Source organism: Typopeltis vanoorti, chromosome 7 (assembly GCF_054136105.1).
Source record: "Typopeltis vanoorti isolate ZY-2024b chromosome 7, IOZ_Tvanoo_1.0, whole genome shotgun sequence".
Classification (NCBI taxonomy): domain Eukaryota; kingdom Metazoa; phylum Arthropoda; class Arachnida; order Uropygi; family Thelyphonidae; genus Typopeltis; species Typopeltis vanoorti.
The window spans coordinates 15097369-15124991 of NC_143555.1; the positions used below are offsets into that span (position 1 = coordinate 15097369).

The following is a 27623-nucleotide window of genomic DNA, read 5'->3' on the forward strand; positions in this document are numbered from 1 at the left end:
AACTTTGATGAGGGTTTTTTTTATAAATACACCCTCCGTCTAAAAAGAAATCGAACTCTTATAAAATAGAAGAAACTAGTGGCGCCACCTGTTGTATCTTTTTGTTGTCGAAAACGCAACCTTCATTAGTGTTATGACATTTGATTCATTAGAAGCCGAGTTATAGTGCCAAGAGTGACCGTGTGTTTTGACGAACGGTCTGTCGTCACGATATTCATGCCGTACGCAACGAATTCTCGCTATCAGTCGCTTCAAAACTTCGAGATAAACCTCACCATTGACCGTTTGGCAAGGCGGAACGAATTCTTTGTGGATAATGCCCTTGGAATCGTAGAAACAAATCAGCATGGTCTTTACTTTTGACTTCTCCAAGCGACTTTTTTTTTTTTTTTTTTTTCGATGCCCCTCTTTTGGTGGTCTCCACTCAGCGCTCTGTTTCGGGCTCATACTCAAAGCACCACGTTTTGAGTGTGAGCCCGTAACGATCACCAGTAACGAGCGTTTCAAGGAAGTTTGAGCGGTTTTAATGAGGTCCTTACAGTGTTCAATTCGATACATTTTTTGGTCGTCGGTCAACTTGCGGGGAACAAATCGCGAATTCAATTTATGAACGTCCAAACTCTCGTTCAAAATGTTCCCCAATTCATCTTCAATCAATCTCACGGACGATTTCGGGTTTTCTTTGATGAAATCACACACGTTTTGGATGTTAACTTCGCTCAGTCCAGTTTTTGGATGGCCCGGATTTTCGTCGTCCTCAAGCGTCTCACGACCACTTTGAAATCGTTTAAACCACTCGTAAAGTTGATTGAGTACGGGATAAACATTCATCACCGTATGTTTTTTGAAGCATTTGATGCGTTTCGGTAAACTTTTACCAAGTTTAACAAAAAAAGTCAATCGCAGCTCTCTGTTTGAAACTCATTTTCCGACCGTTCGTCAAAACACACTGTCACTATTGGCACTATAACTCGGCTTCTAATGAAACAAATGGCATAAACAGTTGACACAACACTAATGAAGGTTGCCGCTTTCGACAACAAAAAGATACAACAGGTGGCGACACTAGTTTCTTCTATTTTCGAAAAGTTCGGTTTCTTTTTGGACAGAGGGTGTAAAAGACTTCTCCTTGTAACTTATCTTTCGTATTTGCTATTGTTACTACGGCAAACGCATGGCGCAACAGATTTATTATATTATTACCATTATTTAATCCATTACAATACACATGTAGACTTAACAGACTACAAAACCTAATTTCTTTCTTTATTTCATGGTTGGTTTCATTATTGTCGTATCTTTATTATCTGTGTAAATATCTGATACCTTCTATTAGCTATTTTATTGCATCTGCGCACGATATTAAATCTCGTTGTCTATCATTTAAAATCAGATTCATTTCTCTTTAATTAGACAAAAAATATTAGTGGTGACAGTGGGCAGTAGATGGCGGTGTGTGTCGTTGGTGAAGTAAGTGGTGGAGACGGAAAGCTGAAGAGTAGAGCGCCATCTCTCGATGAGTACTGGAACTCCTTGGAAGTGGCACGTAATAATAATAATAAATACAAAACCGACAAAGAAATATTTACTACTTGAGAATTATTCCGAATAACAAAATTAAATGTATTTAATACAAGAAAAAAATCAACAAAAAGCTGATTGGTAGGAAGAATGTCTGATACTGCGGGAAAGTTAGTTCATGCCAACCGGGAAACAATGACTCGTGGCTAGGACAGTATAATGTGGATCAGTAAAATTCATCGCTCATTGATTAGTCTTTCGCTCTGCAATATTTACTCTTTTATACTTTTTATACTTACTTTTATTGTTACTATTGATAAATACTTGCATTAATAATTGCATGCCTTGCTTCGTTTCCAGATCAACCAAGCGGGCAAGATTCCAGCATCGCACTACATGGAAAACATCAAATCCCAATATTTATGCACCCCCGGAGTAAAAGAAGTGAACATCGCCAGCGGTTCTTGCATACAGATAGCAACTGAGGTTAAAATTTCGGGTTCTATTTTACGATGGGACTTCCAAACAATAAATAAAGACATCGTTTTTGGTCTGTTTTATCGAGACAGCAATTCCAGTGATCAACTAAACAGAATTCAAGAGATTATAAAGCCAGAAAGATACGAATGCATTGCGGGACCGGAGAGGCGAAGTTATCATTGCAAATCCCCAGGAATATGTAAGATACTTTCTATTTTAATACTCTTAATATAAGAATTTGAATATAGTTTTTATTCTATATTAATTTTTTACTAATTCTATACTAATTTGGAGGAAGTTTTCACATGATCATTTCCCCCAAATGGAGGCAATATAGTCTTGACTTGAGATGTAGAAAAACATGTGGAAGTTCCAGTTAAGAAAGGGTATATGTGAAACTCTAAGCCTGGTGATTATACTACACTTTGGAGGCAGCTTGAAGCAGTACCAATGCACAAAGATATGCAAAAGAAGGATGTTCCGTGTGCATGAGGGATATTCAAGGGATATCACACTGTACACGGAAGGTCAGGAGGGTAAATTGGGCGTTAGATGGATGAGTAGTATTTTTAAGCATGAGCTGCAAAAAAAGAAAAATGTGGAGGAACATATATGGAGAAAGGCGACCAGCTCACTCATGAACAGTACAAGGATCAGGTAAGAAGGGTGGTAAGGAAGGCAAAATCAGATCATGAGAAGAATTAGCTGAACAAGCAAAAGGAAATCGCAAAGAGTTCTTCTTTCGTTATGTGGCAAGTAAGAGGAAGAATGGCTACGGAAGGATAATTTTAATGACGCAATAGTTGAGCTATTACGTCATTAAACTATTTTGCAAGGGGATATCATCCAAGTGAAGATATCGTTATGACAGAGGTGACAGCGACTGATGTGAGAAGAGAGTGTGATTGGAGGTTCTTAGGATATTGCAGAATCTGAATGCAAATATAACTGAAGAATTGGATGGGATATCGGCTCGCGTTTTATGAGAAGCAGGGGAACTGGTGATGCCTTTGACTAGACCGTTTAATTTACGTCTGAATTCTGGCAAAGTCCCAAGAGAGTAGGAGGGCAAAATAATTCTTTTGCATAAAGGAGGATGTAAGTCTGTGGCAGCAAATTATAGAGTAATTAGTATCTCAGGAGTGGTAGTAAAAGTACTGGAAAAGTTGGTTAAAAAGATAATTCAAGAATGGGTGCATAAGAATATGATACTGTATGAGGATCAACATTGCTTGATCATGCGTTAGTAATTTATTAACTTTTTATAATAGAGTAACAGGTGAGTTGGATAAACGAAATGGCTACACGATGATTTTGCAAAGCATTTGACAGAATACCACATGGAACCCTGTTACGCAAATTACAACAAATGTGGATGGATGTAGCACTGATCATGTGGATAAGAGGGTGGTTGCTGGACAGTTAACAAAAAGCAGTATATGGAAGAGCGGAATCCAGGAGAGGGCAGGTGAGTAGTAGTGCGCTGCAAGGCTTTGTGATTGGAACCTTTTTTGCTTAATTTGTACATAAATGTTTAATTTGAAGATATTTATTTGTTTCGATTTAATGTGTAAAGTTGAGCCGTTTGGAAAAAGATTATAAGCTGTGTATCACATTGAGAAAACTGCACTCCAGGAAATTGATGAAGCGAGGGATTTTTTTTTTGGGGGGGGGGGATAATAGAGAGTTGAAGTTTAGAGGGCATATTGATAAAATAGCCAGGGTAGCTCACAGGATGGTGAGTGGCGTGTGGAATGTTCCCTATGAGGATAGATTGAAGGTGTGGATTGCAGACGTTGGTTGATGTGATAGAAACATTTAGGGGATGTGATAGAAACATTTATGTTGCTTAAAGGGTTTTATAGGACAGATGCAGGGGGAAATGTTTCAGCATTTGGCTGGAGGGGCTACATAATATATATGGAGGGTCATCCCTGGAAGTAGAATAAAGGTGTGGTTATTAAGGGCCTGAGGACTTGGAATGGGTTGCCAGAGTCAGTTGTGAGTGTTTTATCTGTTAGTGGATTCAAGGAGAGGTACGAGAGATTATGTTGCTAGTTTGATTCAAGATTCTTGTCTTAAAAATTGTTTCAAATGTTGGATTGTAGAATGTGCCTCTCCTTGAAACCATTAAAATCAATGCAAAATGAAAAAATTGTCATAAAATTTTTAAAAATAGAAGAAAAGTAATATAAATAGTTGTAAATGCAAAAGACATAAGAAAAATCAAACAAATAAGAGTGTTTAGATTTATTACGAAAACTTGTTGATACAGAAAAAAAAAAAAAATCGACCGAATAACCACAACTGTGTTACCATTTTGTATCCATGTTCATAAACACAGTTTCGCATTTTAAGCACACAAAAAAGTAATAATAATAATAATATGACCGATGACAATGAATATTTGTGGGAGGAATTAATCTATCATAGAGTAAAAAAATCATGGAAAATAAAAATACGTCTACTGACTTATAATTCGCCAAACTCTGTGAAAGTGATTTCACATAACGCACAGGAATCATACACATAAAAACTAACAGGACCAGGAGGAACATCTCGAACTGTTGAAAAAAGTTAAGCCGTAAAAAAGCAAAGATTAAAATGCATCAAAACTGGAATAAGAAATCTACAAATTGAAATAATATTTAATTAATGCAATTTTATTTCCAACAGATCCTACAGCTCCAACATCTACAACAGTCAGAATGCTACAGTAATGGATTTTACTTTAACAGATTGAAACAAAAGAAGGTAACATGATTGGGTACATCTTTGTTTCAATATGTTGAAATAAAATACATTACTGTAATTTTATATATGACTGCTTTTCCCTTTCAGTCGTTTCCGACCCTAGGTGACTTTGAAGGCATTGCCCGTAAAGTATTCCTGGTGAGATTTTTACAAAGGAAGTAAAATAATGATCGATAAAACATTACAACAAGCAAATACTTTTAAATATTTGAAAAAGATAAAACATTAAAGCATCAAATTTGGTTAAAGTATAATAAACAATATATTTAAGCCATTCCTGGTACAAAAACAAACCAGAATCAAACTATATAATGCTCTGTCTAAACCAGCTTTATTACATGGAGAAAACGCTGTAAGAAAACTATATTAGGAATTCTAAATTTATTAAAAAAAAAAAAAAAAATCAGCGAATTTAGCCCTATCTAACTTTTGGAGACTGAGTGGGCAGTTCAATCTCCACTGGTAGCCAATCAGAGATAGCTGGCCCAAGATTGTCACGTATTATACATGCAATCCAATGACAAGTGCCGCCATCTCGTGGTTCTTAATCCTAGCGGTATGTTTACTGTCTGAAAATAGTGTGGGTTCTAAGGTCATTTATTCTGCAATATTTAATATTAAGTATTGCAGAATTGACGTATTATTTTTTTTCACTTTCCCCATATCCCTTTTATCTGTTTACACTTCCATATTCATGTATTACTCATAAACTAAAAAAAAAAAGTATGGAGATTCTGTCTACTACATAATAAGTTCTTGTATAAAAAAATAAATATTCATTAAAACCGAATTATATAAACGTTTAAATTATCAGGAATAAAACTGTTCCAGTTACAAATCTATTTAAATTATTTGCATCATCATAGTTCATATTTTAGTTTCAATTACGCATGTGTAAAAAGTTGTAAACTTGTTCACATTTTTGGGTATAAATTTTATTCAGTCGTTAGCAATCAACACAGGGATAAATCATAAAATTGCTTGCTTAGTTTAAAGTTTAGAGACTATTAAAACAGTCTTTAAAATTGTCGCACAATTTTCTTTAAATTTATAACTGAAATATCTTGATTTATATTGGAAAGCAGTCACTGCTTGGGAATATCGTACTCTCATTCTGATTGGTCCATTTTCAGTTCAATTATGCTGTATTTTACCGAATATATGAGAGAATCAAATAGCATTTTTGGCAGTCGCTGTTAAATGTTGTTGTTCTAGTGAAGCAGTTTTCGATTATCCAAAAATTAAGATAAAAAATAAAATTGCTAATTTTTTAATTTAAAATTTAATTTAATTTAAATAAATTCTTCACTGGCGATAAGAAAATCATGAACGTATATTTTCAATATTGTAGTCAATTTTTAAAATGTGTTGACCTTTTAACTACAGAAGAATTCTTTGGTAAATATCGTCGAGCAAGAGCGCCATCTATGAAGACGAATGACAATTAGATGTCAACTGTTCAATATTTCGCAGGCTACATTTAAGACATCATCCGGAAATGATAGTACACTTTGGAAAAAAAAAAAAAAAAAAACTACTAATAGGTTACTGCTGACCGGAAGCCAACATAAACAGCCGATTAACACATATTTTTTAGGGTATGTATGTATTATATACTATATTCTTACAATAAAGTAAGCTAGAGAAAAGAAAATCTTATTAGAGAAAATCATAAGGAAGCGAAAATCCATTTACAGTACTGTATTTGTCGATACCGTAAGTTTACGTCGTCTGCATACACGATGAATCGATCGTCTGCCAGTACCTAAATCAATATTGTCTTATATGATACAAAACACTGCACATGTTATACGTATTACTAACATTAGACATCAAAAATGAAAAGATAATGTGAAAAACAAATTATTAATATTTATTTACAGTTATAACAATTCATGCATTGATTTATAACGAAGCAGCAGCAATTTAATTGCTTTATGGTATAAAGCCTAGTGTAACTAATGTAAAAGTGTGCAATTCATACGATTGCTTCGCGAATGAACGAATCCTTATAAATATTTTATTTTATGCTAATTAATTAATCTAACTAATTAATAACAGCTACTTTTATGCAGTTATGATTTAATACTGCATCTTGACGTTTGTTTACATTTCTCTCGTCTGCAAATTGCCATGTACGGTCTGTAAGTGTTTGCGTGCTAAGTTTTAATAAATTTTAACTTTTTATAAATAGATTTGTATATACTTTATGGTAATAAATGATAAAATAGACTAGAATCTACATATATTTTATGCATTCAGGATACACCTAACTTTTTTTTTTTTCGATATTTCTAAGCTAAGCGGTTTGTTTGCGAGTTTTCCTTTTTTTTTTTTTTTTTTTCAAATTGTCGCAAATCAACAAGAAATTTTCCAATACACTGATTGAAAAAAATACTCGTATAAGTTGACCCGCGCAGTTCAAACCTGCGTCAAGGTCAACTGTATTCTATTTTAAGTAGTGTTCTTCATTTCTCATTTCTTTACTTGCAGATATTCTGACGTTCGACAATTCCTACAGCTGGTTCAGACCAGCGAAGTTAGCGTATCATTGGGATGTTTTACTTCCTGGCGGCAATCCTGAAGAAAGTGCTGAGAACAGTTAAAACCAAGACAAGTAGATTTTCTTTTTTGGTACTTCACTGACAGGGAATTCGTCGAGTTATTTGTTGGTGTCTTTGAACTCAATGCTGGTGGATTAAAAAAAAATTGAACTTCCGATTTCGTAAATACTCGGGTTCGTAATCAAGATCCCAAACAGGATTCAATGCTGATCCCCTGGTTATGGCTGAAACTTGTCATTTAGATCAAAAGAAAATCAGCAGATGACAAATCTGTAAATATCCACTGTTAATATGTGAGAATCGTGCTAGGAGGTTTTTAAAAAATAAATTTGAATGGTGCGTTATTGTGTTCAATCAGCGACCAATTAGGCTTAACTTCTTTCTACATGTATTTTGTTATTTTTCTCTTTGCAAATAATTGTAAAAGACAAGGTAATGTAATGTAAATAATTTCACTATATACAGCATATAAATCGTAAGATACATATTTCGGTATCATACGGCTCTCAGCTACGAGATCTGAGTACAATTGTCCAAACTGACAGCTAGATGGCGCTACTGCAGTTACTACAACATCCAGTGGATGTTGGTAATTTTGTCACAACTTATAGCTTACTACTAATGCCGTGCCTAGGCAGAGATTAGGGAGATGAGATTTGCTAATTTATATATATATATATATATATATATATATATATATATATATATATATATATATATATATATATATATATATATATAATTTTTTTTTTTTTTTAAATTGTTGGAGTTTAATGGTTACGGAACACTTAATGAGTGGATCTGTTACAGAGGCAAATTCCAGTTCAGTAGAAGAGCTTCCACTGAATCATCAGAAGAAATGGAAAATGAATTCAGATGTAAGAAAGCAGAAATGTTTTGCAAGTAATTATGTTATCTTCGACCCACTGAAGCGTAATATGAAGATAAGGATTTAACTCACTGGTGATATGTCTGTTCAAAGTTTGTCAAACAAGTAGGAAGAATTGAGCCAACTATAGACTGGGTTATTGTCAGCGAAACAAGGTCATTTATTTACAGAATAAAGACGGAATGTGAGAAAGAACAGAACCCTAAGGGCCTAAGGCATTCGTGCATCGGTACAGAGATGTCTGAAGAGAGAACGTCGTCCACCATGACGTGCAACGTTCGACCAGAGGAAAAGACGAGATAACGTCTTTTCCTCTGGTCGACAAGAGCAGCAACACAGATCTCTCCGAGTTCTATGGCGCGCGTCCAAAGGTGGATGATGTTGGACAGCAGATCGGTAGTGGATGTAGAGTTACCGAAACGAGGCTGATGGTCAGTAATAATGGTGGGCCCCCAGCCAGTGAAGATGAAGCTAATGCCTTTCCACTATTCTAGAGAAGAATGAGGGGGAAGAAATAAGTGCTAGTTTGGTGACAGACTTTTGAGGAATGAGTTGAATACTAGCTTGTGTTGGGATAGAAGCCAGATAAGTATAAGGGGTGGGGATACTATGCAGGATTAAGTGTTATTTCCGGAGCACAGAGATTAAGTACTAATGGGAGACATCATCAGGACCAAAAGACTTTTCAGTATCTGATTTAGATTCTTCTGCGTGTTTTTGACGACAGCCCAGAAATGACTAACACACTTTTCTTGGAAGGAGAAGGTGTTAGTGATATTTGCAGGTAGATGACTAAAGTCAGCACCTAAAGATAAGTCATGATGACCATGACTTATCTTTAGGTGCTGTTGGAGTGATGTTATATGGAAGGGAAAAATGAAGCTGCAGATCTTATCTAAAGTAGTTTTTTTCCTGTTAAACCGCTTTGTCATATCTATTCTTAAACCATACCTTGGATATTAGACAGGGAATTTGAATGTAGTGAGAAATGGAAGCATTATTCTGGTGAAGATAATTTCCGAAACTCGTCCAGAGCAGAGTTTTTTTTTTTTTTTTCAATCAAAGTGGAAGCAATCTTCTGACATCAGAAAGGAAGGCGGGTTGGAATAATGGCTGACGTTACAAAGGCTACGAGACCAGAGCTTTGTCTGTTAATCGAGTATGTTCTTCGGGGTAGTTGCCTGCTTGAAAAACTTTTCACCGGTCAACTCAACTTTCGATGAATAAAGATTCTCGCCTTCTAAACAGGATTTGAACTCAGGTATTTTCACGGAAAGGTAGAGTTGATGTCTAAGGCGACATTCCACTTGTTTATTGCCAAAGGAATGATGTCGATCGTGATTGAAAGAAGGTTCTGTACGGGAGCAAACGTGCGCAAAACTATGATCTGTTTTATCGACAAGAAAGGTAAACTCTGCGGTATTTGGAAGGAAAATGGTTAAGAAAAGATGAAAGTAGAGTGGAGAGCGTTGTCTGGTCGGTAGACGTACGATTTGTGTTAGATCATTGCTTTTAGCAAATATTCCTGTATCTCATCCAGCTTGGTTGATGGATTTGGAAAGTGGAAGCCCTTTAGAGTCACCTCAGAAGATGAATTCACAATTCGGATTAACTGGACATGTTGAGAAAGTTAAAGCTGCTTTTCGTTGAGGAAACAATGAGAAGAAAGAACTTTAGACATTTGAGTTCATTTCGTTCACAAACGAAATGACGCGTGCCGATGGTGAGACACCCATCGACGAACACAGCGGATGGAACTGTAGCGCTCTCAAGGAATTTTTCCATGAAAACAGATGGAAACCTTTTGGAAATCCATCTGCACCTAATGCCAAAGTATTTTGACATAAGGTGATTCTTCAAAATCTCCATCCTATGACTTTTACCTTCCTCCCAAAAAGGGAAAACCCAAGCTGGCACAGAAGAAAGACACCTCACGATTAAAAAGTCGTAGCCTATACTTGAGTTTAAAACAATGAACAGATTCGTTCATGAGTGGGGCAAACTGACAAACTTCTGCTAAATTGGCCAAAATTGTTCCTCCAGTTTCTTTTAAGATTAATATTCTTAGAACAGCTGCTGGACTTGTACCTGTTCTTTGAAAGAATTTTCTCATTCTGTCTTTTCCAATGATCATAACCTTCAACTGTTCAAGAAACACAACAGATTTCTGTTTCTCCTTACAAGGTTATGGGAATTGCAGGAATCTCTAAGCTGCATGAAGTATCAAGAGAACCTTCAAAGACAAAAACATAAGTAAATGCCAGTATTATACATATACATGGTATATTTTACTCACTGCATCTTGTTTACGATCTTTAGTTTTAAAAAGTCCACCTCCCTCTCTCAACAAGAAAAAAGGTAAACCAAAGGTGGCACTGGGAATGAAGCGAGGATAAAAATTATTTTGGCAATTTCAATGGCCAGCTTGTAGTGTAGGGAATGGTATTTCACTCTTCTTTATAGTATAAAAAAAAGAAACAAATGGTAAAATTACTTTTATTTATTCAAGTAATTATTAACTAATTCAACTAATAACAGACATTTGATTCTAAAAATTGGCACGAAACGCCGGTGATAGATTAAAGGTCAGCATCTCACCAACTCTAAAATGCAAGCGCATTTTACTCAAATAGTTGTATTTCCTCCAGCCTTAAATGCCTTTGCAAGTTTCGTTATCAATTTCGCCGTAGGAAGGTCAGAAAAAAGAATTTTTTTTTATCATTCCTATATGAAAGCAATCGGAACTTGAAGTCTTTTGTTTCTTTTTCCACATTTACAATTCCTGACTAATATTATTTCAAATCCAATGCTGAATCCTCGTATCGGAGAAAGAGGAGATGATGTAGGATGACCAGAGAAAATGGTGCGAGCGTTTTGTATGGAATGGATAATAATTCCGTTAGCTCAGTTGGTGCAAGCATTGTAACCGTGATGATAAGAAGGCTACCGTCAAAATTAAGGATGACATTTTGCAAACGGGTTTTCACAATATGGACAGGTTCTCAGTATTAAGAGGCTAGTCTTCCCCTCAGTAGAAAATGGTGTCATAAATATAAGAATCTTAAAAACAGTACCAAACTGTCTAGAAATTCTAGACTACGTTGCTACTGTCACCTACCTAGAATGAGAAAAGTATGCAGTATGTGCTACCATAAGGTCATCTTGCAAAAGACTGCCCAAACTCATGCTGTGGCATAGGCCACACCCAGCACGTACTGCACCATGGAGAAGGTGTGGCACTCAGGATCACAGGGCATGGCAGTGCCAAATGGAAACCTTTGTTGATGCAATTAATAAGAAAATAATGTCCCTGAATAATAAGAATTCAAGTACAACTCAGCGATATCATCCTTGATACAGCATTGAAATACAGCCATGACAACAGCGAATGAAACACAGGAGAGACGCAATGAAAAGACGCAATGAAAAGAAATCTAACAAGCCTACAGAAAGTGAAAAAACACAGGCGACCATAAACATATGTCAGGAAATTGCAAAAACACAAAGACAAGAGCATCAGCAATGGCTAAAAAGCAGTGAAAACTTAGAAATTGAAAATGATATTTTGTTAAAAAAATATGTTGAAACGGGAAAAAATAAAGAACTCAACTGGCCAACACATTCTATACTCACAAATACTACCATCCAATAGCAACAATTAGAGCAAGAACCAAAATTAAGGCTTCCAATTAAAAATAGGAACGAAATACAAGATAGGCAGGACCACACACACAGAGAGAGAAGAAAACAACAGAAAAGCATGATGCAGCTGCTAATCCCACAGACGCAAGAGGACATTGAACCTAATGCGAAAAATGGGAATAACAATCTTCTTGTTGCTAAGATTAACACCAAGAAAAGCATTAAAACACAACCTCGAAATATAGCTACCTCACATTCCAACTCATCCTCCGTTCCCAAGCTACATGAGACGATGATTAACAACAAACCGCAAGAGTCGTTGAAACAAAACGAAACTACCACAAGCAGAACAGATGCAAACCTAATCCCTAAAGCCATCTCCGTATGCCAGATAAAGAAACAGAATAAGACACCGCAAAATGTTGACCAACCTTCATCGTATGATACAAAAGATCGCACTAAAGTTAACGTTAGAGCAGGTCATCCAGTCTGAAACAAAAAATTACAGTCTAGAAAATCATCCACTAAACAGAAGAAATGCAACAGCATCTGAGATCCGAGAGAAGAGATAATATCAGTAATAGTTAAACTGGGGAACCAAACAGCAAGTTTCAAGAACATATGTGCATCAAAGATCACTCTTCTTCAAGAACCTTGACAATTACATGGAAGGGCCACGTGAATACATATTTGGAGGTGATTTCAACTGCATAACAAACGAATCAGATAAAATAGGAGGTAGCACCCATAATGGAACACATCGAAGGACCAACCTAAACACACTGTGAGAGTAATAGCGAAGAACTACACAAAATTCTGAAAACAAACCCCACTTCCCACTTGGACCAATGGAAGAGTGTCAACAAGAACAGACAGGTGATACCTCAGCAAACACCTCCATCAGCTCCTGTGAACAACAATAAAAATCTAACCGATCACATGATAGCAGTCATCAACATAAAGTACAAACTCCCAAATTATGGGCCTGGTTTCTGGCACATGAACCCAGAACTAATGAAAGAGACGGCAGGCTTATTAACAACACTGGAAAAGAGACAATAATTGCCAAGTGGGGAAAAGGAAAAACAAAGGGTTAAGCAGAACACAAAAACCACTAACTGAATTGGAGGAAAACATGAAGGAAGAATGTTTGCAAAATTATAGTAGCATGGAAAAAAGAGAAAAAACAAAAACAGAACATGTCCACATTATGCAAGAAATCTAACAGATAAGCTTAGATATTGATGGGTATTCATGACTTATTTTTTTCACCATATTAACAACACCACACAATTTTATCAAAGAGATGTTTTATTAACTGCTCATGTTTCGCTGGATTTCAACTCAGCATCATCAGAGCATAACACACTTGTACACGCGACAGTAAGTGAGTGAAACAATAAAATTGCTATGGACAAAAGATCCAAAGTCCTATTTTTGGCGCCCTCTAACGAAAAAAACAACTATGCAGGAGTTTTTCTTAGGATAGTAGTCTCCCAAATTTTTGCCAAATTAATGCAACCATATTTGTTAAGGTTGGAAGAATTCTTCAAAGTCATTGCTGAATCAAAAAATAATCTTTCAGATCTGTAACGCCTTCTAAACAGGAAGATCAGTTAACATCCGCCTGGAAGAACATGAAAAATACATTGGCTACTATTACTATGGCAAGTCAGGACTGGCAGACCACGGTTTGGACACTCCTTCACACAGGATTACATGGAAGAGAACGAATGTGCTATTTAGGAGTCGCTACCGATCAGAAAGATTATTTTTTGAGTCAGTAATGGCTTTGAAGAATTCTCCCAACCTTAACAAATATGGTTGCATTAATTTGCCAAAAATTTGGGGACTGTTATCCTAAGAGAAACTCCCGAATAGCTGGTTTTTTTCTCGTTAGAGGGCGCCAAAAATTGGACTTCAGATCTTTTGTATTGTTTCACTCACTCACTGTCGCGTGTACAAGTGTGTTGTGCTCTGATGATGCTGAGTTGAAATCCAGCGAAACATGAGCAGTTAATAAAACATCTCTTTGATAAAATTGTGTGGTACTGTTAATATCGTGAAAAATAAGTCATGAATTATACAAGAAAATTAACATAATAAAACTGGTTCTAATAACCAAATCATGCCTAGAATGAAGGACCCGATCAAAAAGCATGAATCAGAAATAAAAAAAATTAAAGAACCACAACTAAATATCTTGAAGTTAAAAAGTAGGTTAACTATCTGCAGAGGTAAATTCGCCAAGCCCTTCTACAGCCAAAATACAAAATAATGCATCTGGACCTAACAACCGTACACCCTATAGAAATAAGTATACTCTTCAACTCTTAATACAGAGAGCTACAAAGCAATTAAACAAAATGGAACAGGAAGAAATAATCAACAACCTCCTTAAGATAATACAAGAACACAGAGGAGATGTTGAAAGAGAAATTAAAAAAGCAGAGGTAAAGAAGGCAATTGCTACACCGAAAGCAAACACTTACCAAGCTCGGACGGACTGGGTAGCATCTTCTACAACACATTTATAAACATCCTAGTTCCCATCCTAACCCATGTCTACAGAACAGTCATTAAAGAGGATAAACTCACACCCTCACTGAAACTAGGGATCATAACCCTAATTACAAAGCCAAACACTGACACATTGCAGGTCAGCAATTGAAGGTCTATCACCTTACTAAATATTAGCCAAAATAATTACTAACTGAATTGAGCCCAACACTAAACGCAATAATCCACCCAAATTCAAACCTATACCAGGCAGATATATCTTCCAGACAACCAACCCCTCAGACACATTATCCAGTACACCCAGAAGGAGAAAATAAATGATAAACATTGGTTGCCCTTATCAAAGCAAAGCATGACAGAGTTAACCATGACCTTTTAACAGCAACCCTAACAGCGCCTAATTATGGTCCACACCTCCTATGCGTGATAAACTGCCTTTACAACAAGATAATCTGCAAAATATGCATTAATGGTACTCTATCTGAAAACATTCCCATAATGTCCTGTTTCACCAGCTTTATAAACAACACAAATTGAATTGCTTGCAAAAATGATCAGAGAACCCAGAAATCAAAGGCTTTCTAACCCCAACAAAGGAACGGAAATAAAATGTGTTATCCACGCTGATGATGTCATTTGCATCATAACCAATCACATGGCCCTTAAAACTCTCTTCCACACAATCCAAACGACAACAGAATAACAGAATCATAGATCGGAAAACAAAAATAAAAGTATTAAAAGATGGCACAGCACAACACTTGCTGATAGTAGAAATTGCTTTCAACCACCTGGGGCCCTAGGCTAAACAGGAAATGAAGAAAAACTCAGTGAAAAAATCAGCTGTATAAAAGAAACCTGACAAGCTGTAAATCTGTCACCTGGAAATCACAAATCATTAAACACTTAATGATCCCGGTGATTAAATATTACACAACTCCATTTCCTATTAGCAAATTACAAACTAAAAGTCTGCAAGACATTATACATAGCTTCTTCTGAAAAAGGCACAAGTCGGTAAGGATAAGTTAGCCCTAAAAAAAAGAACAAGGGGGCGTGAACATCCCAAGACTTACAAAAATGTTTTCAGTAGAGAAAAATTCTGCAGATAATTAAGCTCTCAGAACCTGCACACCCCTCCCATGAAATGCGTCAGTAGTGGCTAGGCGTAAGTATAAAATCTCCACAGCTTTGTGGAGATTTTATGTATTCTGATGGAATGTTTACCTGCTCGAAGGTAAACATTCCATCAGAATACAACAGAACCTTAAACAGATAGGCAAGAATTACTTTCACAAAGAATAAACAACACCTCCAAAAACTTAAAAAAGAAGACAATACAAGCAATTAGAAATAATCCAAGAGACAGTAGCCTATCAAAAGCAAAAGAAAACAACAGAAGATAAAAGAAGTTCAAGGGTCTCAATAAAAATTCCCTAAAATTACAGCTGGAGGAATTAGGCACAAATCCTACATCTTAATTTTTTTGAAGTCTCATTACTACTTTTGTTTTTAATTTTATCTTAAATATACTTTTACGTTTGCATACTTTACCTTTCAATTGCGTTTCATTAAATTATATTTCCGCAGTGTCTTTCTATCAGGACATGAGATAACAATAATAACGCTCATGTGTACCAACCTCGCCTTCTTCCTTCCCATAATACCCAAACAAAGTAATGTATATTAATAATAGATCCAAAGGCTCCTAGGAAGAGCTTCCACTCAAATATCTCTTTCACATGGAGAAATGCTTCTTTCGAGCCTTTGACAAACCACGTTCGCTTATTATACCCCCCCCCCTCTTCCCTTCAAGACAGAACACTCACTTCACCCTTCCTGTCCACTTCCCTCTTAGAACTACTGCTTCGTACGAGAATGTCAAGCCTGCCAGAAGCAAGAGACCTGTTCGTAAAAAAAGAGTTCGTCGCGGCCTAATACCACTGACAAAAAGGCACTTTTGTCAGTGGTATTAGGTTAATTAGGTTAATAAAACAGAGATCTCGTACTCAGACAAAGATTTCTGTTGCAATTCAAGAAAGCAGCAAAACCATCCTAATTTTCAGTAACGTATAATCACCGGTCAATTTGCGTGACTGGTGGAAGGAAAAGCCGCTGTACAGACCTTGCTTATTCACCTTCGAAAAGGACAGAGGGATACGGTCTTAGGTACAATGAGATTCAGAGGTCATTCGTTACGAAGGACAAAGCGGTGGATTTATGGTATATTTTCTCTCCAATAAAACTACTTACACTGACGGATTTTAATAAGTTTCTTTAGAAAAACATCAAGTACTTGTTTATCATTCTTAACTGATAAAATCACTTAACCTTCGCGAGCTAGCATAAATGACAAAAAAAATTAAAGCCAAACTCATTCCTTTATATGGACATAATTAACGGTCTACTGTTAATTATGTCCATAGTTAAAAGATTAAAAGAGAAATACAGAAAAGTTAATTATGTGATCTTTTATATACCTAAAACTTTGTAATTCTGTGTAGCTAACTGCCTTTTTTCCCCTCCTGGATGGTCACTGCACAGAGCGTTTTATTATGATGGCAGATTGAAAGAAGGAACCAGTTTTGCAAAATATTTCACGCAATACAGACTGCAAATTCACCTTTGACTTCCTATTTTTCTTACTGTTGTCTAGAAAAAATTTTGAAATCCCAGTCCACTATTTCTTCGACTGCTACGTAAACAGAAAATGATAAATTGACAGAGTTCTCGAAAAGAGATGAATAAAACAAATCCTGTGTGCTCTTCTGAGCTAAGCTCAATTTCATATATTCAAATGTTTGAATATGTCCATTCTCTTCTAATAAGACTGCCGGAGGGTATGGTTTATCTACACAATTTTAATCATACACTGTGTAAATAATTTACATTATTTTCTGCTTGTTATGATTGATACAATGGAAATAAAAAATTATCGACAGTCAACTGGATGTTAATGACCACAAAATTTCTCATCATAACAAATATGTGGGGTTCAAAAGGCTTTAATGGACTGCTAAAAAAAAAGAAAGACCATTGCTGTTTCGGCTGTAGTTGCCGATTGGGGCGGGGCGTATCTCGTAGAGTAATTTGGCACAGACAAATAGGTTGTTTTACATGAAAGGTCGGAGTTTTAGTTCGACAAAAAAAACCGAGTGTAAAATTCGAAACGACTGCATGATTTTAAATACCTGTCAGGATTCAAACCACGATATGGCAGTAGTTCCCTCTCTCCCTCTCCTAATGCGTGGAGCTTCTATGGTCCAGTCGCTTTTGACGATACCTTTGTTTGTAAAGACCTGATTCGAATCTCGTGCAGGAAGCCAGGGATCTTTACTAAATGAAGGTGAATTAGCGGGAAACGAGGATTTTCCATCCCAAAAAACAGGCAAACTAAATAGAAGAACACAGCCAAGAAAACTGGCCTTAGCCTGAGTTGCTTTGGCTGCAAATCCAAACGACAGCCACAATCCCAGAAGCTCATAATGCCGAGCACACTACACGTCCGACAGTGTATTAGGATAATGATGTACACCCTCTGTCCAAAAAGAAACCGAACTTTTCGAAAATAGAAGAAGCTAGTGGCGCTACTTGTTGTATCTTTCTGTTGTCGAAAGCGGTAACCTTCATTAGTGTTGTGTCAACTGCTTATGAAATTTGTTTCATTAGAAGCCGAGTTATAGTGCCAAGAGTGACAGTGTGTTTTGACGAACGGTCGGAAAATGAGCTGCGATTGACTTTTGTGTTAAATTTGGTAAACGTTTTACGAAAAGCATCAAATGCTTCAGAAAACATACGCTGATGAATGCTAATCCCCTGCTCAACTTTACGAGTAGTTTAAGCGATTCAAAATGGTCGTGAGACGCTTGAGAATGACGAAAAGCCTGCTGTCCCAAAACTGGACTGAGCGAAGTTAACATCTAAAAAGTGCGTGATTTCATCAAAGAAAACCGAAATCGTCCGTGAGATTGATTGAAGATGAATTGGGGATTCCAATATCAACTGTGCACAACATTTTGACTGAGAGTTTGGGCCTTCGTAAATTGAATTCGCGATTTGTTTCCCACAAGTTGACCGACGACCAAAAAATGTATCGAATTGAACACTGTAAGGACCTCATTAAAACCGTAAGGACTCAAACTTACTTGAAACTATCGTTACTGGTGACGAAACGTGGTGTTTTGAGTATGAGCCAGAAACAAAGCGCCAGAGTGCTGAGTGGAGACCACCAGAAGAGGGGCATCTGAAAAAAGTCGCTTGGAGAAGTCAAAAGTAAAGACAATGCTTATTTTGATTCTACGATTCTAAGGGCATTATCCACAAAGAATTCGTTCCGCCTGGCCAAAGGGGGTCAATGGTGAGTTTTATCTAGAAGTTTTGAAGCGATTGATAGCGAGAATTCGTCGCGAACGGCATGAATATTGTGACGATCGACCGTTTGTCAAAACAAACTGTCACTCTTGGCACTATAATTCGGCTTCTAATGAAAAAAATGTCATAAACAGTTAACACGACACTAATGAAGGTTGCCGCTTTCGACAACAAAAAGATACAACAGGTGGCGCCACTAGTTTCTTCTATTTTCGAAAAGTTCGGTTTCTTTTTGGACAGAAGATGTAAATGATGTAAATTCAGCAACCTCTATATATACTTAGCCTCGTCAGCAATAAACTTCACAAACTATTTTTAATGCTTGGTAAAGTAAACAACAAAACAGGAATATAATTTGTCGTCTGGTGTAATTTACACTAATAGTCTTTTGGGTTTAGCCGTCAGTGAAATAAAGATGAGTAAAAGTGGAGATAGGGTGCTCACCAATCTTCTTTTTTTGTTTAAGAAAAAAACACTTGAGGCTAAAGGTACTCTGTCTACTCTCTTTGGAAATAAAAGGCGTTAGTGAATTTATTCATTTAATAAATGAAATCCACTTTAATTCCATTAAAAAAAAAAAATTATAAGCACCGAATGACACGGTGGGATTCAATCCCACATACGGAGATTGAACTATTAAAATCTGACTTAAAATAATCGATGGAGGCGGCAGCTTTCGATGTTATTTAGCGATCCAATGAACAACCGATTTCAGAAATATCTGTCGAAATACTGTCAAGTTTCAAATCTTGTTCTTGCATAGTAGGAAAACGTTCCCGAAGGATGACTGGAATTTGAACGAGTTCGTCGATTCTGTTGCCGGAAGCTCTAAGTAAGGCTTCACGCTTGTCTGGGAGGGACTTGAAAGAGACGTGCTGCCACTTCTAATACTCTCTCAAAGGTTAAGCAGATTTTGCAATGTTATATACGAGCGTGATTTCTTTGCTAATTTCCTGAGTACAAACATCGCAAATGTAAGAACGAAATAAGTGAATTTTGGAAGAAGCCTGAGAACTTGGTACATGCTATTTATTTATTTTTGAAGAAAGGGCTTGGTCCTACCAATTGTGTTAAAGGAGGTAAACAGCACGTGTGCTATCATTTATCTTGTTCATTTAATGGTCAGTTTCTATTCTAGGTGAGAAAACCTTAGCGTAAACAAGTAATTCATAGTCAATCAGATATTCGCTCCCATTTAACCAGAAAATCAACCACTCATAGACAATTTGTGGACACGATATTGTAGTCGAGGAAATAAATAATACACAAGATTTTCATCCGAAAAATCTTATCATTTAAGTGCAAATATTCATTGAAAGAAAGCAAGATGCGAGATGGAAAACCCTGGTCTCTTAGGAGAAATACTGGTTTGTACGAGGCCATCCAGTTTGCATCAGATCCTTCCTGGATTATGCCATCATTTGAAAAGATGCTGAGAAGTACCTGTAGACGTCCATTTCTCATCGTGGCCAGATTTCTTTCAATTAATTACGCCACCACGTGATAACTTATAACATATTAAACTTTCCTTAAGCCTAGCATGTTTTATAAACATTAAGATATCATCGCCTGCGCAGAAAATACTTAAGTGGTCGAACAACTATTAACAAACTGGTTTGAAAACTTGCATTTCAAATACCAACACAGTATTCTTTTCGAAAATCCTATATCAAAATAAGGATAAGATACTTATATTCGAGACTGCTAGCGTTGTAATGTTTACTTCAAGAAAATAATAATTTCTCTGAAAACGCTACCATTATGATGATATTATTATTACACGCAATAAAACTTTGGCGAGATGCCACTTATTTTGTTATTTCATTGCGGGTATTACTTCCCCAATAGTATTGTTTCAAGCTTTACGGATATCCATAAATGCTAAGTAGAAAATTTTGAAAACGTGCCTGCAAATCACTGATAGGATGCTAAACTAATATAGTATGTTCAAGCATTCCAATGCCAACGCAGTCTGTGACCAATGTCACGCACGCTATACAAGCTAGACATCAACGTTCCACCTACTTAACCAGTTAAATCACGAACTAAATACTTCCAAGGCTTTCCTCTGTGGAAAAAGACTTCAGGCCTACTTATATGCAAAACATCAACCCACCCCCTTCCCAGCAAATATAAATTACAAGAAAAGAGAGCAAGAGGTTCAACGTCCTAAACGAAAAAGAGTCATAAATGTTTCTTTTCAAGTGAATGAGTTCGATGATTTGATGCAGAAGGGGCGTTTTCCTTCAAAACAAAATCCGCAAACCAACCATTGGCCTCATCGCCTTAGATACTTCAGCTATAAATCCCATTAACCTATGGTAGTGGTGGGGGTGTCGTATATCGTACAATTTTTTAATTTTCTTGAACCTTTCAAAATTTTGTGTTCTCTAAGACTTTCTTTTTCCATATCTTACTGCACCCTGGTTTTTTTTTTTTTTTTCAGTCTTCTAGTTCTTCCCTTTTGCTTCAAATGATTAATATCTGCATACACATGTATATCTTTTAACATCTTTCTATCAAGAAATGAATCTCCACTTTACGTGGTTTTAATTCCTGTATATCTTTAGCTCTTTGGCTATAAATTCTGCAAGTGTTGAGGAATGTTTTACAGAAAATGAAGTAGATTTCATTGCATAGTTCTGTTTGAGCGCAACGCTTCTCAACATCAAAGTACGCGATGAACAAAGGAATCGTTTCTGCAAAATCCATCTGGTATAGAATGCAAAACGAATTCACAGATGTTTTTGAGAGTTTTACAGGTTAACTACCCAAACAACAAGGTTATCTTCCTTGAGGACGTAAATGTTTACAATTCCAACTGGTTTGCTGTTTTCAATGCTGAAAGAAATGCTAAAATATTTGTCATTAGCAATGATGTTGCAAATCGTACACTTACAGAGAACAGTAGGTAATCCTTGACACTACCAACATCTCTACACCTTGACCTTTTCATAACTGGTTCTCCTTCGAAATGTACTACGAACACCCTTCTCTTAGCCTTCTTCATGCTGTATTAAATGAATAGTGTAAAAAGGAATTTTGGTAATTTCTTTTACACTTTCCATGGTCTAATCATTGTGTTCATGATTCAAATATCTTCTCTGGCAGAAAAATTGAAATAATTCTTGCTGGAATGAAGACCTCTTATTCGGCCCAATATCAGAGACTGCTATCCACATCTTGGTTATCTACCAGGTCAATTTCGTCTCATGCCACAAGTGACACGAGACGAAAACTCCAGCTTCATATTTAGCTTACACTGAAACTCGCAACAGCTCCAAAAATAAGCATCCCGATTACGAGAAAGTCATGGCCGCTCTTCCTTCACCGACTCTATCAAGCACAACTCATGCTCACGTCCAGATACCACTATCGTGAGATCATCCAAAGACAGCCAGCCTCCGGCCATAATTCTACTCCTTCAACTCCTGAATAGACAACCTAGAAAAACCACCACTTTCCATGGTCCTTCGCTAGAAAAGGATCCAAGAATCGTAAACAGCGCTGTCAATGAGGTCCTTTGGACCTGATGGCATTTCTTACGTTGCACTTCAAAGTTATCATCCATCTTCTATGGTCTCGATAGTCATTCTTATTTGTCTGGCATCGCATCCATTTTATACCATACAAGTTTATCTTCCGTCCATTCTCAAAAGTAATATAAAAGTCAATAAAAAAAACGAATGTTGCCCCCTCTCTCTCTCTCTCTCTCTCTCTTACTTTGATGTCCCCAAGGACTACATATCACCAGCTGGTCAAGATAAACGTCAATGATTTCTTTCTTCTTACCGACTTCGAATATAAATGACAGAAAAAGGCTTACTTTTGTGGATGCTCACTAGACATCCATCTCGAACCGATGAGGATTGGAGAATAATACGAATTCAATCTTACAAAATGTCCAAATATTTACCACACTTTCGTCCCATCTAGAACAGACCAGCTAACCTGTGAATCCACAGGCACTCGCCTCATGGTCTAAGTTGCCTTGGCACAATTCTACAATAAGCTATATTATTGTTGAATTATGCAATATCCAAAATAATTTCCTTTTATTAAGATGAGGAGGATGAGATTGTGATTATTAATCGCCGGAACATTCATACTAAGAAATAGATAATGTACGATAAGGTAATATTATTTCTGCTATTTGGATGTCCCAAGGACTTTCAACATTCAACGTGCGTGTTCGCAGGAGATTAAGGAAGTGAATGGCAAACACTAGCTCACAGAATTTTCCTGCTATCTAAACATAATACATAATAATTTTCAAATGTAGCAAAGGCCAACTAATTTTTTCATTTTTCTACGTCATTCTACTGTTCAATTACACTTTTTTCCCCAACGCCCATGTGAAGATTTTTAAAATGTGAAAAACGTGTCGCCAACATGGCATAAATAATCGCAGGCGTGTTAAGTTTTATTTTGATTCTTTGCTATTACCTTCGATGTGTTGACAGAGGCTGGGAAAACAGGGTTGGAAGGATCTGGATAACTCTCAGGACGACCTCGAGCACAGTAAGTAAAAGTCTTCTTAAAGAGGATTTACATGTTCAAGGAAAATGCAAAGTGAAAATAAAGAATGGGAAATTTGAAAAATCCAGACTAGTCTAGAAAACATGTTACCTGTTTTGCTACCTTACCCAGATCTGCTCATCCAATTTATAAGACAACGTTGTACACAGCACCCTGCATTGCTGTCATCAACGTCTGCTTTATTCACAGCAAGAGCATTTCTTTGTAGCTAAGACTTCCATGAATTTCCCAGATGAATGATGTTACGGTTGTTGCTGCTGAGTATGATGTGAATCTCGGATTTTTAATATCGTAAAAGCAAACTAGAAAGAAGAACGATCCCAATTAAGAGACATAATACACTGGTTTCATAGCCATAGTTTCTTAGATGAAATTACAGATAGCTTAACTCTGTTACGAGATGAAATTTTAATCTGGGGGTTTCAAACACCTTGATTCTTCCAGTTGTATCCTTAAAATGGACAAACTGTCCCGAGAAGCGCGCACGCACGCTACACACACACAGTTAGCGAACAGACATAAAGCAGGGTACGTGTTGTTGCTTCGGTCATAATTCCAACCAACTCAACTCTCAGTTCGGCTACTGAAGCCAAAATATCACGATTTTTTAAAATTAAAACTATTTATTTTACTAGATTTGCCAACTACTCCTAATACGCTAGCGATGAACTGTTAATCACACTTGCAGCTTTATATAAGCAATCATTTTAGCCGGATTAAAGCAACATCAAAATGTGTTCGGATGTTGTTACAATCCGTATAGACATCAACACGTCACTTCTCAAAATATTCACGTTATAAATCCTCACAGGTACAGTGTGGCTTCCAAGTGTCTGTAACAGAGCAGTACTATCAATGTATTAAGAGTGAATTGAAACAAAACGTCAAAGGCTCGGCTCTGAAGTTTTTTTTTTTTCCATAATACCAAAAATTATCACGAAAATGCTCGTAGCGCATCCTCTCATTTCCTTCTAAAATTATGTATATTATTTTGTACTTTTTAGAAAACATTTTAATGCCATCAAGTTTGTATTTCAAACCTCGACTCCCAATCAGTCCTGATGATATTCTTATAATGTGGACACAGTAACACATGCCTTTGAAGCATTTTAGCTACTTAAAGAGCCTACTTTCTCCTCACTTGTAGTAGCTATGCTGAGGACATCATGCGTGCAGCATTGCATTAGCTTAAGATAAGAATTGCGATAGGTGGTAGATGATCAGTAATCTGAGGTATGCTGATCGTACAGTACCCATTTGCAATGATAAATTTTTGGCAAAGTGAATCAGATCAGTAAGAACAGAGGACTTCAGCTCAAACCTGGCAAGACAACGATTATGGTTCTCAAAGGAAATACAAACAGGGAAGTTCCTGAGAAACAAGCGTACCTTAATGGAGAAAGAACTGAGGAAGTCAGCAAGTTCGAGTACCTGGGAATTACCTCAGAAGACGCCAGAAGAAGATTAGAAATGGCGAAAACAACACACTTGTTTAAAATCCGGAAGGATGGATCTATCTCCAGGAACAAAGTTGAGGATTGTAGATGTGGCTGTTTTTCCAACAGTGACTTATAGATGCGAAACTTGGAACCTAAAGAAGTCTGACAGCAAAAGATAATCGCCTTTAAGTGTTACAGAAGGCTATTGAGGATATCATATACTGAAAGGAGTACAAATGAATGGGTGTTAGAAAATATCGATAGAAATTTAAGGCTCCTTAAAGATACTGACAGAAGAAAGCTAAAATACTATGGACAGATTGAAAAGTGAACTCAGATCAGCAATAGAAGGTAAAAGTCCCTGGAAAAAGAGGAAGGAATAAATTTCAGACACATCATTCCAGACACACCATCCATCCATCTTCAATGAGATGGATGGATGGTGTGTCTGGAATGACTGATCTCTGTACAGTTGACGTCTCCAGAAAGACATACAACAGGACCAACTGGCGAGGACTCGTGTGGAACATTAACAAGGGAAAGAGTGACCATACGGCATCTGATGATGTGCAATGAATAGATGGTTCGATGATTGCATGAATCTATATTGAAGATAGCTGCAGAAAGCCTTTCTGCTTAGTTACAAAATAAATTATACTAGAAAAAGAATCATATTCTTGTTTTAAATCTTTATCCAATCATAATTAAATATTGTGCCCCAAGTATCTTCATGTATAAGAAGGCCGATGACTTCAAATCAACTACCTCAGTATTTCCTACTGCACAGCATACTTCCATTCAGACACACATGTTGCTATATACATATTATGGGAATGGTTGCTACCCAGACCAGTTGCAACCTTTATTGAGGTCTCATCAGTGGGAACAGACTGAGAAAGATACTCAGATTAAATCAATGCAGAAGTCTTATATTTAAAAAAAAACTTTCCTGCATTGATTTAACCTCAGTCGTTCTGGATCTAGCTCCCACTGATTAGACCACAAAGGAATAGTTGCTACCCAGAATATATTTGGGTAGCAACCATTCCCATAATGAACAGCAATATGAAAATGGTCACCAGCCTCTTTATAAAAGTAGCTTAGTTGTGGAGATGCTTCCCTCTCAAATTTATTTGTTTATGCTTGAGTAAGGAATAAAAAAATATAATTTTTTTCTGGGATAATTTCGCATGTGTCCACGTACTAAGCATAGCAGGAAAGAAAATAACGAACAATTTATCATGCCGCTGGCAGGATTAAAGTACCTCAATTCGAGGAAAATATATGTTGGCATCATTACACAATTGGAGCTATTCAAATACAGCTTTTCGTATTAGCCAGCGAACTGTTCGGTATTTTTTAACCTTCTGAGAGCATCACTACCTTTACAAGGACTCAGAACCAGTTTTGTTTTCCAAGGACTTTCGCTCGTTTAAAATAAGCAACGGACTGCAATTGCACACTTTCGAAGCTGTAATACGAACAGAGCCAACAAAATTGAAAAGGAGGTGAAAAAAGTAAGTATTTTGTCGTTTATATATCAGAATACATTATGGTGCTACATCCGAAAAAGATGCTTTAAAATAATGCAAATATTCAGTCCAACAGGCAAGTAATATTTCCTTGCTTTATTCAAATTCTCAAATAGTGTTTCGTTGTAAAGTCAACAGGTTTTTGAGAGTATTACAAAGTCATTTTTCGATTAAGTTTTTCCACTGGTATAGCTGCTTGGTTTTATTATTCAAATACGCATTCATTCTATCTTTAAGAAATTTACTGTGTACGACATTCACTCTAGAATGATTTACTTGGGAAAAATTAAACTTAAAATTAAAACTTAGAAAAATTGTAGTCTAGCAGTATACATCGAAAAGTAAAGGTGTTATTTTTAACATTTATTTCCACTATAATTGGCTTTTTTCACCAACAAAAAATACACACAAGCAGATACTTCGAAATCACTTCGATCCCTTGGAGAGTGTTATAGAGTGAGTTTAGAAAACACGAATTTGTTATTTTCTTTCTATTTTGTAAAAGAAAATGTTATATTATTTTGTTATATTAAACGTTATATTATTACTATAAAGTACTAATTACAGATATTAAATTATCATTGCCTTATAATATAACAATACTGTTACACCTGATATCTTAGGAATATAGTATTCTCAGCCATCATGGTGTGACATGAAGAATAAATATCATAAATTAAAACCCCTGCATAAAAAATAAATTATTTAATGGAAAATTTCTTGCATCCAGTAATATGTATAAAACGTAAGGGTTGTTGTTAAAGTAGCTGATAAAGGAAGGAATGTATTAATATTGTAATATGACTTAAAATAAGGAATTCTAACTAAATAAGTAGCTAACAAAGGAAAGTATAGATTAATATTGTAATATGATTAAAAATGAGAGAGTTAAGTAAATAAGTAGAAAGGGGTGAGTCATAAAATATGTTATGTGAGAGATTAAGTTACTAAGTAGAATTCATAGAAAAAGTTTGAAAGGGGATTAAGTCAGGCTAGCACAAGAAAAGCAAAGCTATCACTTAGGGCCGATCCCCGGATTGAAACATTGAGAACAGGCTTGCCGATCAAATGACGTTTGGCGGGAAAACGCCACCCTAATTGGTCGATGATTAAAAAACAAGTAGAAGGAGGAGAAAGGAAGTAAGAAAAGGTGCCATTAGGTTAGCAGCTATAAAAGGGTTGGTAACCCCCCCCCCCCAGGGACTTTTTTTGGATAGTTGCTTTTGGCCTTGGAGTTTGGTTTTGGTTCCGGTGGAGTTCACGGGGCTTTCCTGAGTGGCGACAGGGGTGATATCTCCTCGTCACAACACGGAAACGAAAGTGAGCAGGATTTCGATTCCCGTTTTCCCGAGTAGGAAGCAAAGGAAAAATT

General features: G+C 36.4%; 1 protein-coding gene across 4 annotated transcripts in view; it reads left to right on the forward strand.

Annotated features, from left to right (window-relative positions):
* Nucleotides 1-7663, forward strand: part of LOC150104503 (SEC14-like protein 2) — a 66179-nt gene extending 58516 nt beyond the window's left edge. For all 4 annotated transcript variants that reach the window (XM_090395677.1, XM_090395678.1, XM_090395679.1 and 1 more), the window contains exons 12-13: nt 1882-2200; nt 7249-7663. In XM_090395677.1, coding sequence (XP_090251803.1) covers nt 1882-2200; nt 7249-7361 — 432 coding nt within the window. In that variant the 3' untranslated portion in view covers nt 7362-7663. The remainder of the gene's footprint in view (nt 1-1881; nt 2201-7248) is intronic.
* The last annotated feature ends 19960 nt before the right edge of the window (nt 7664-27623 follow it).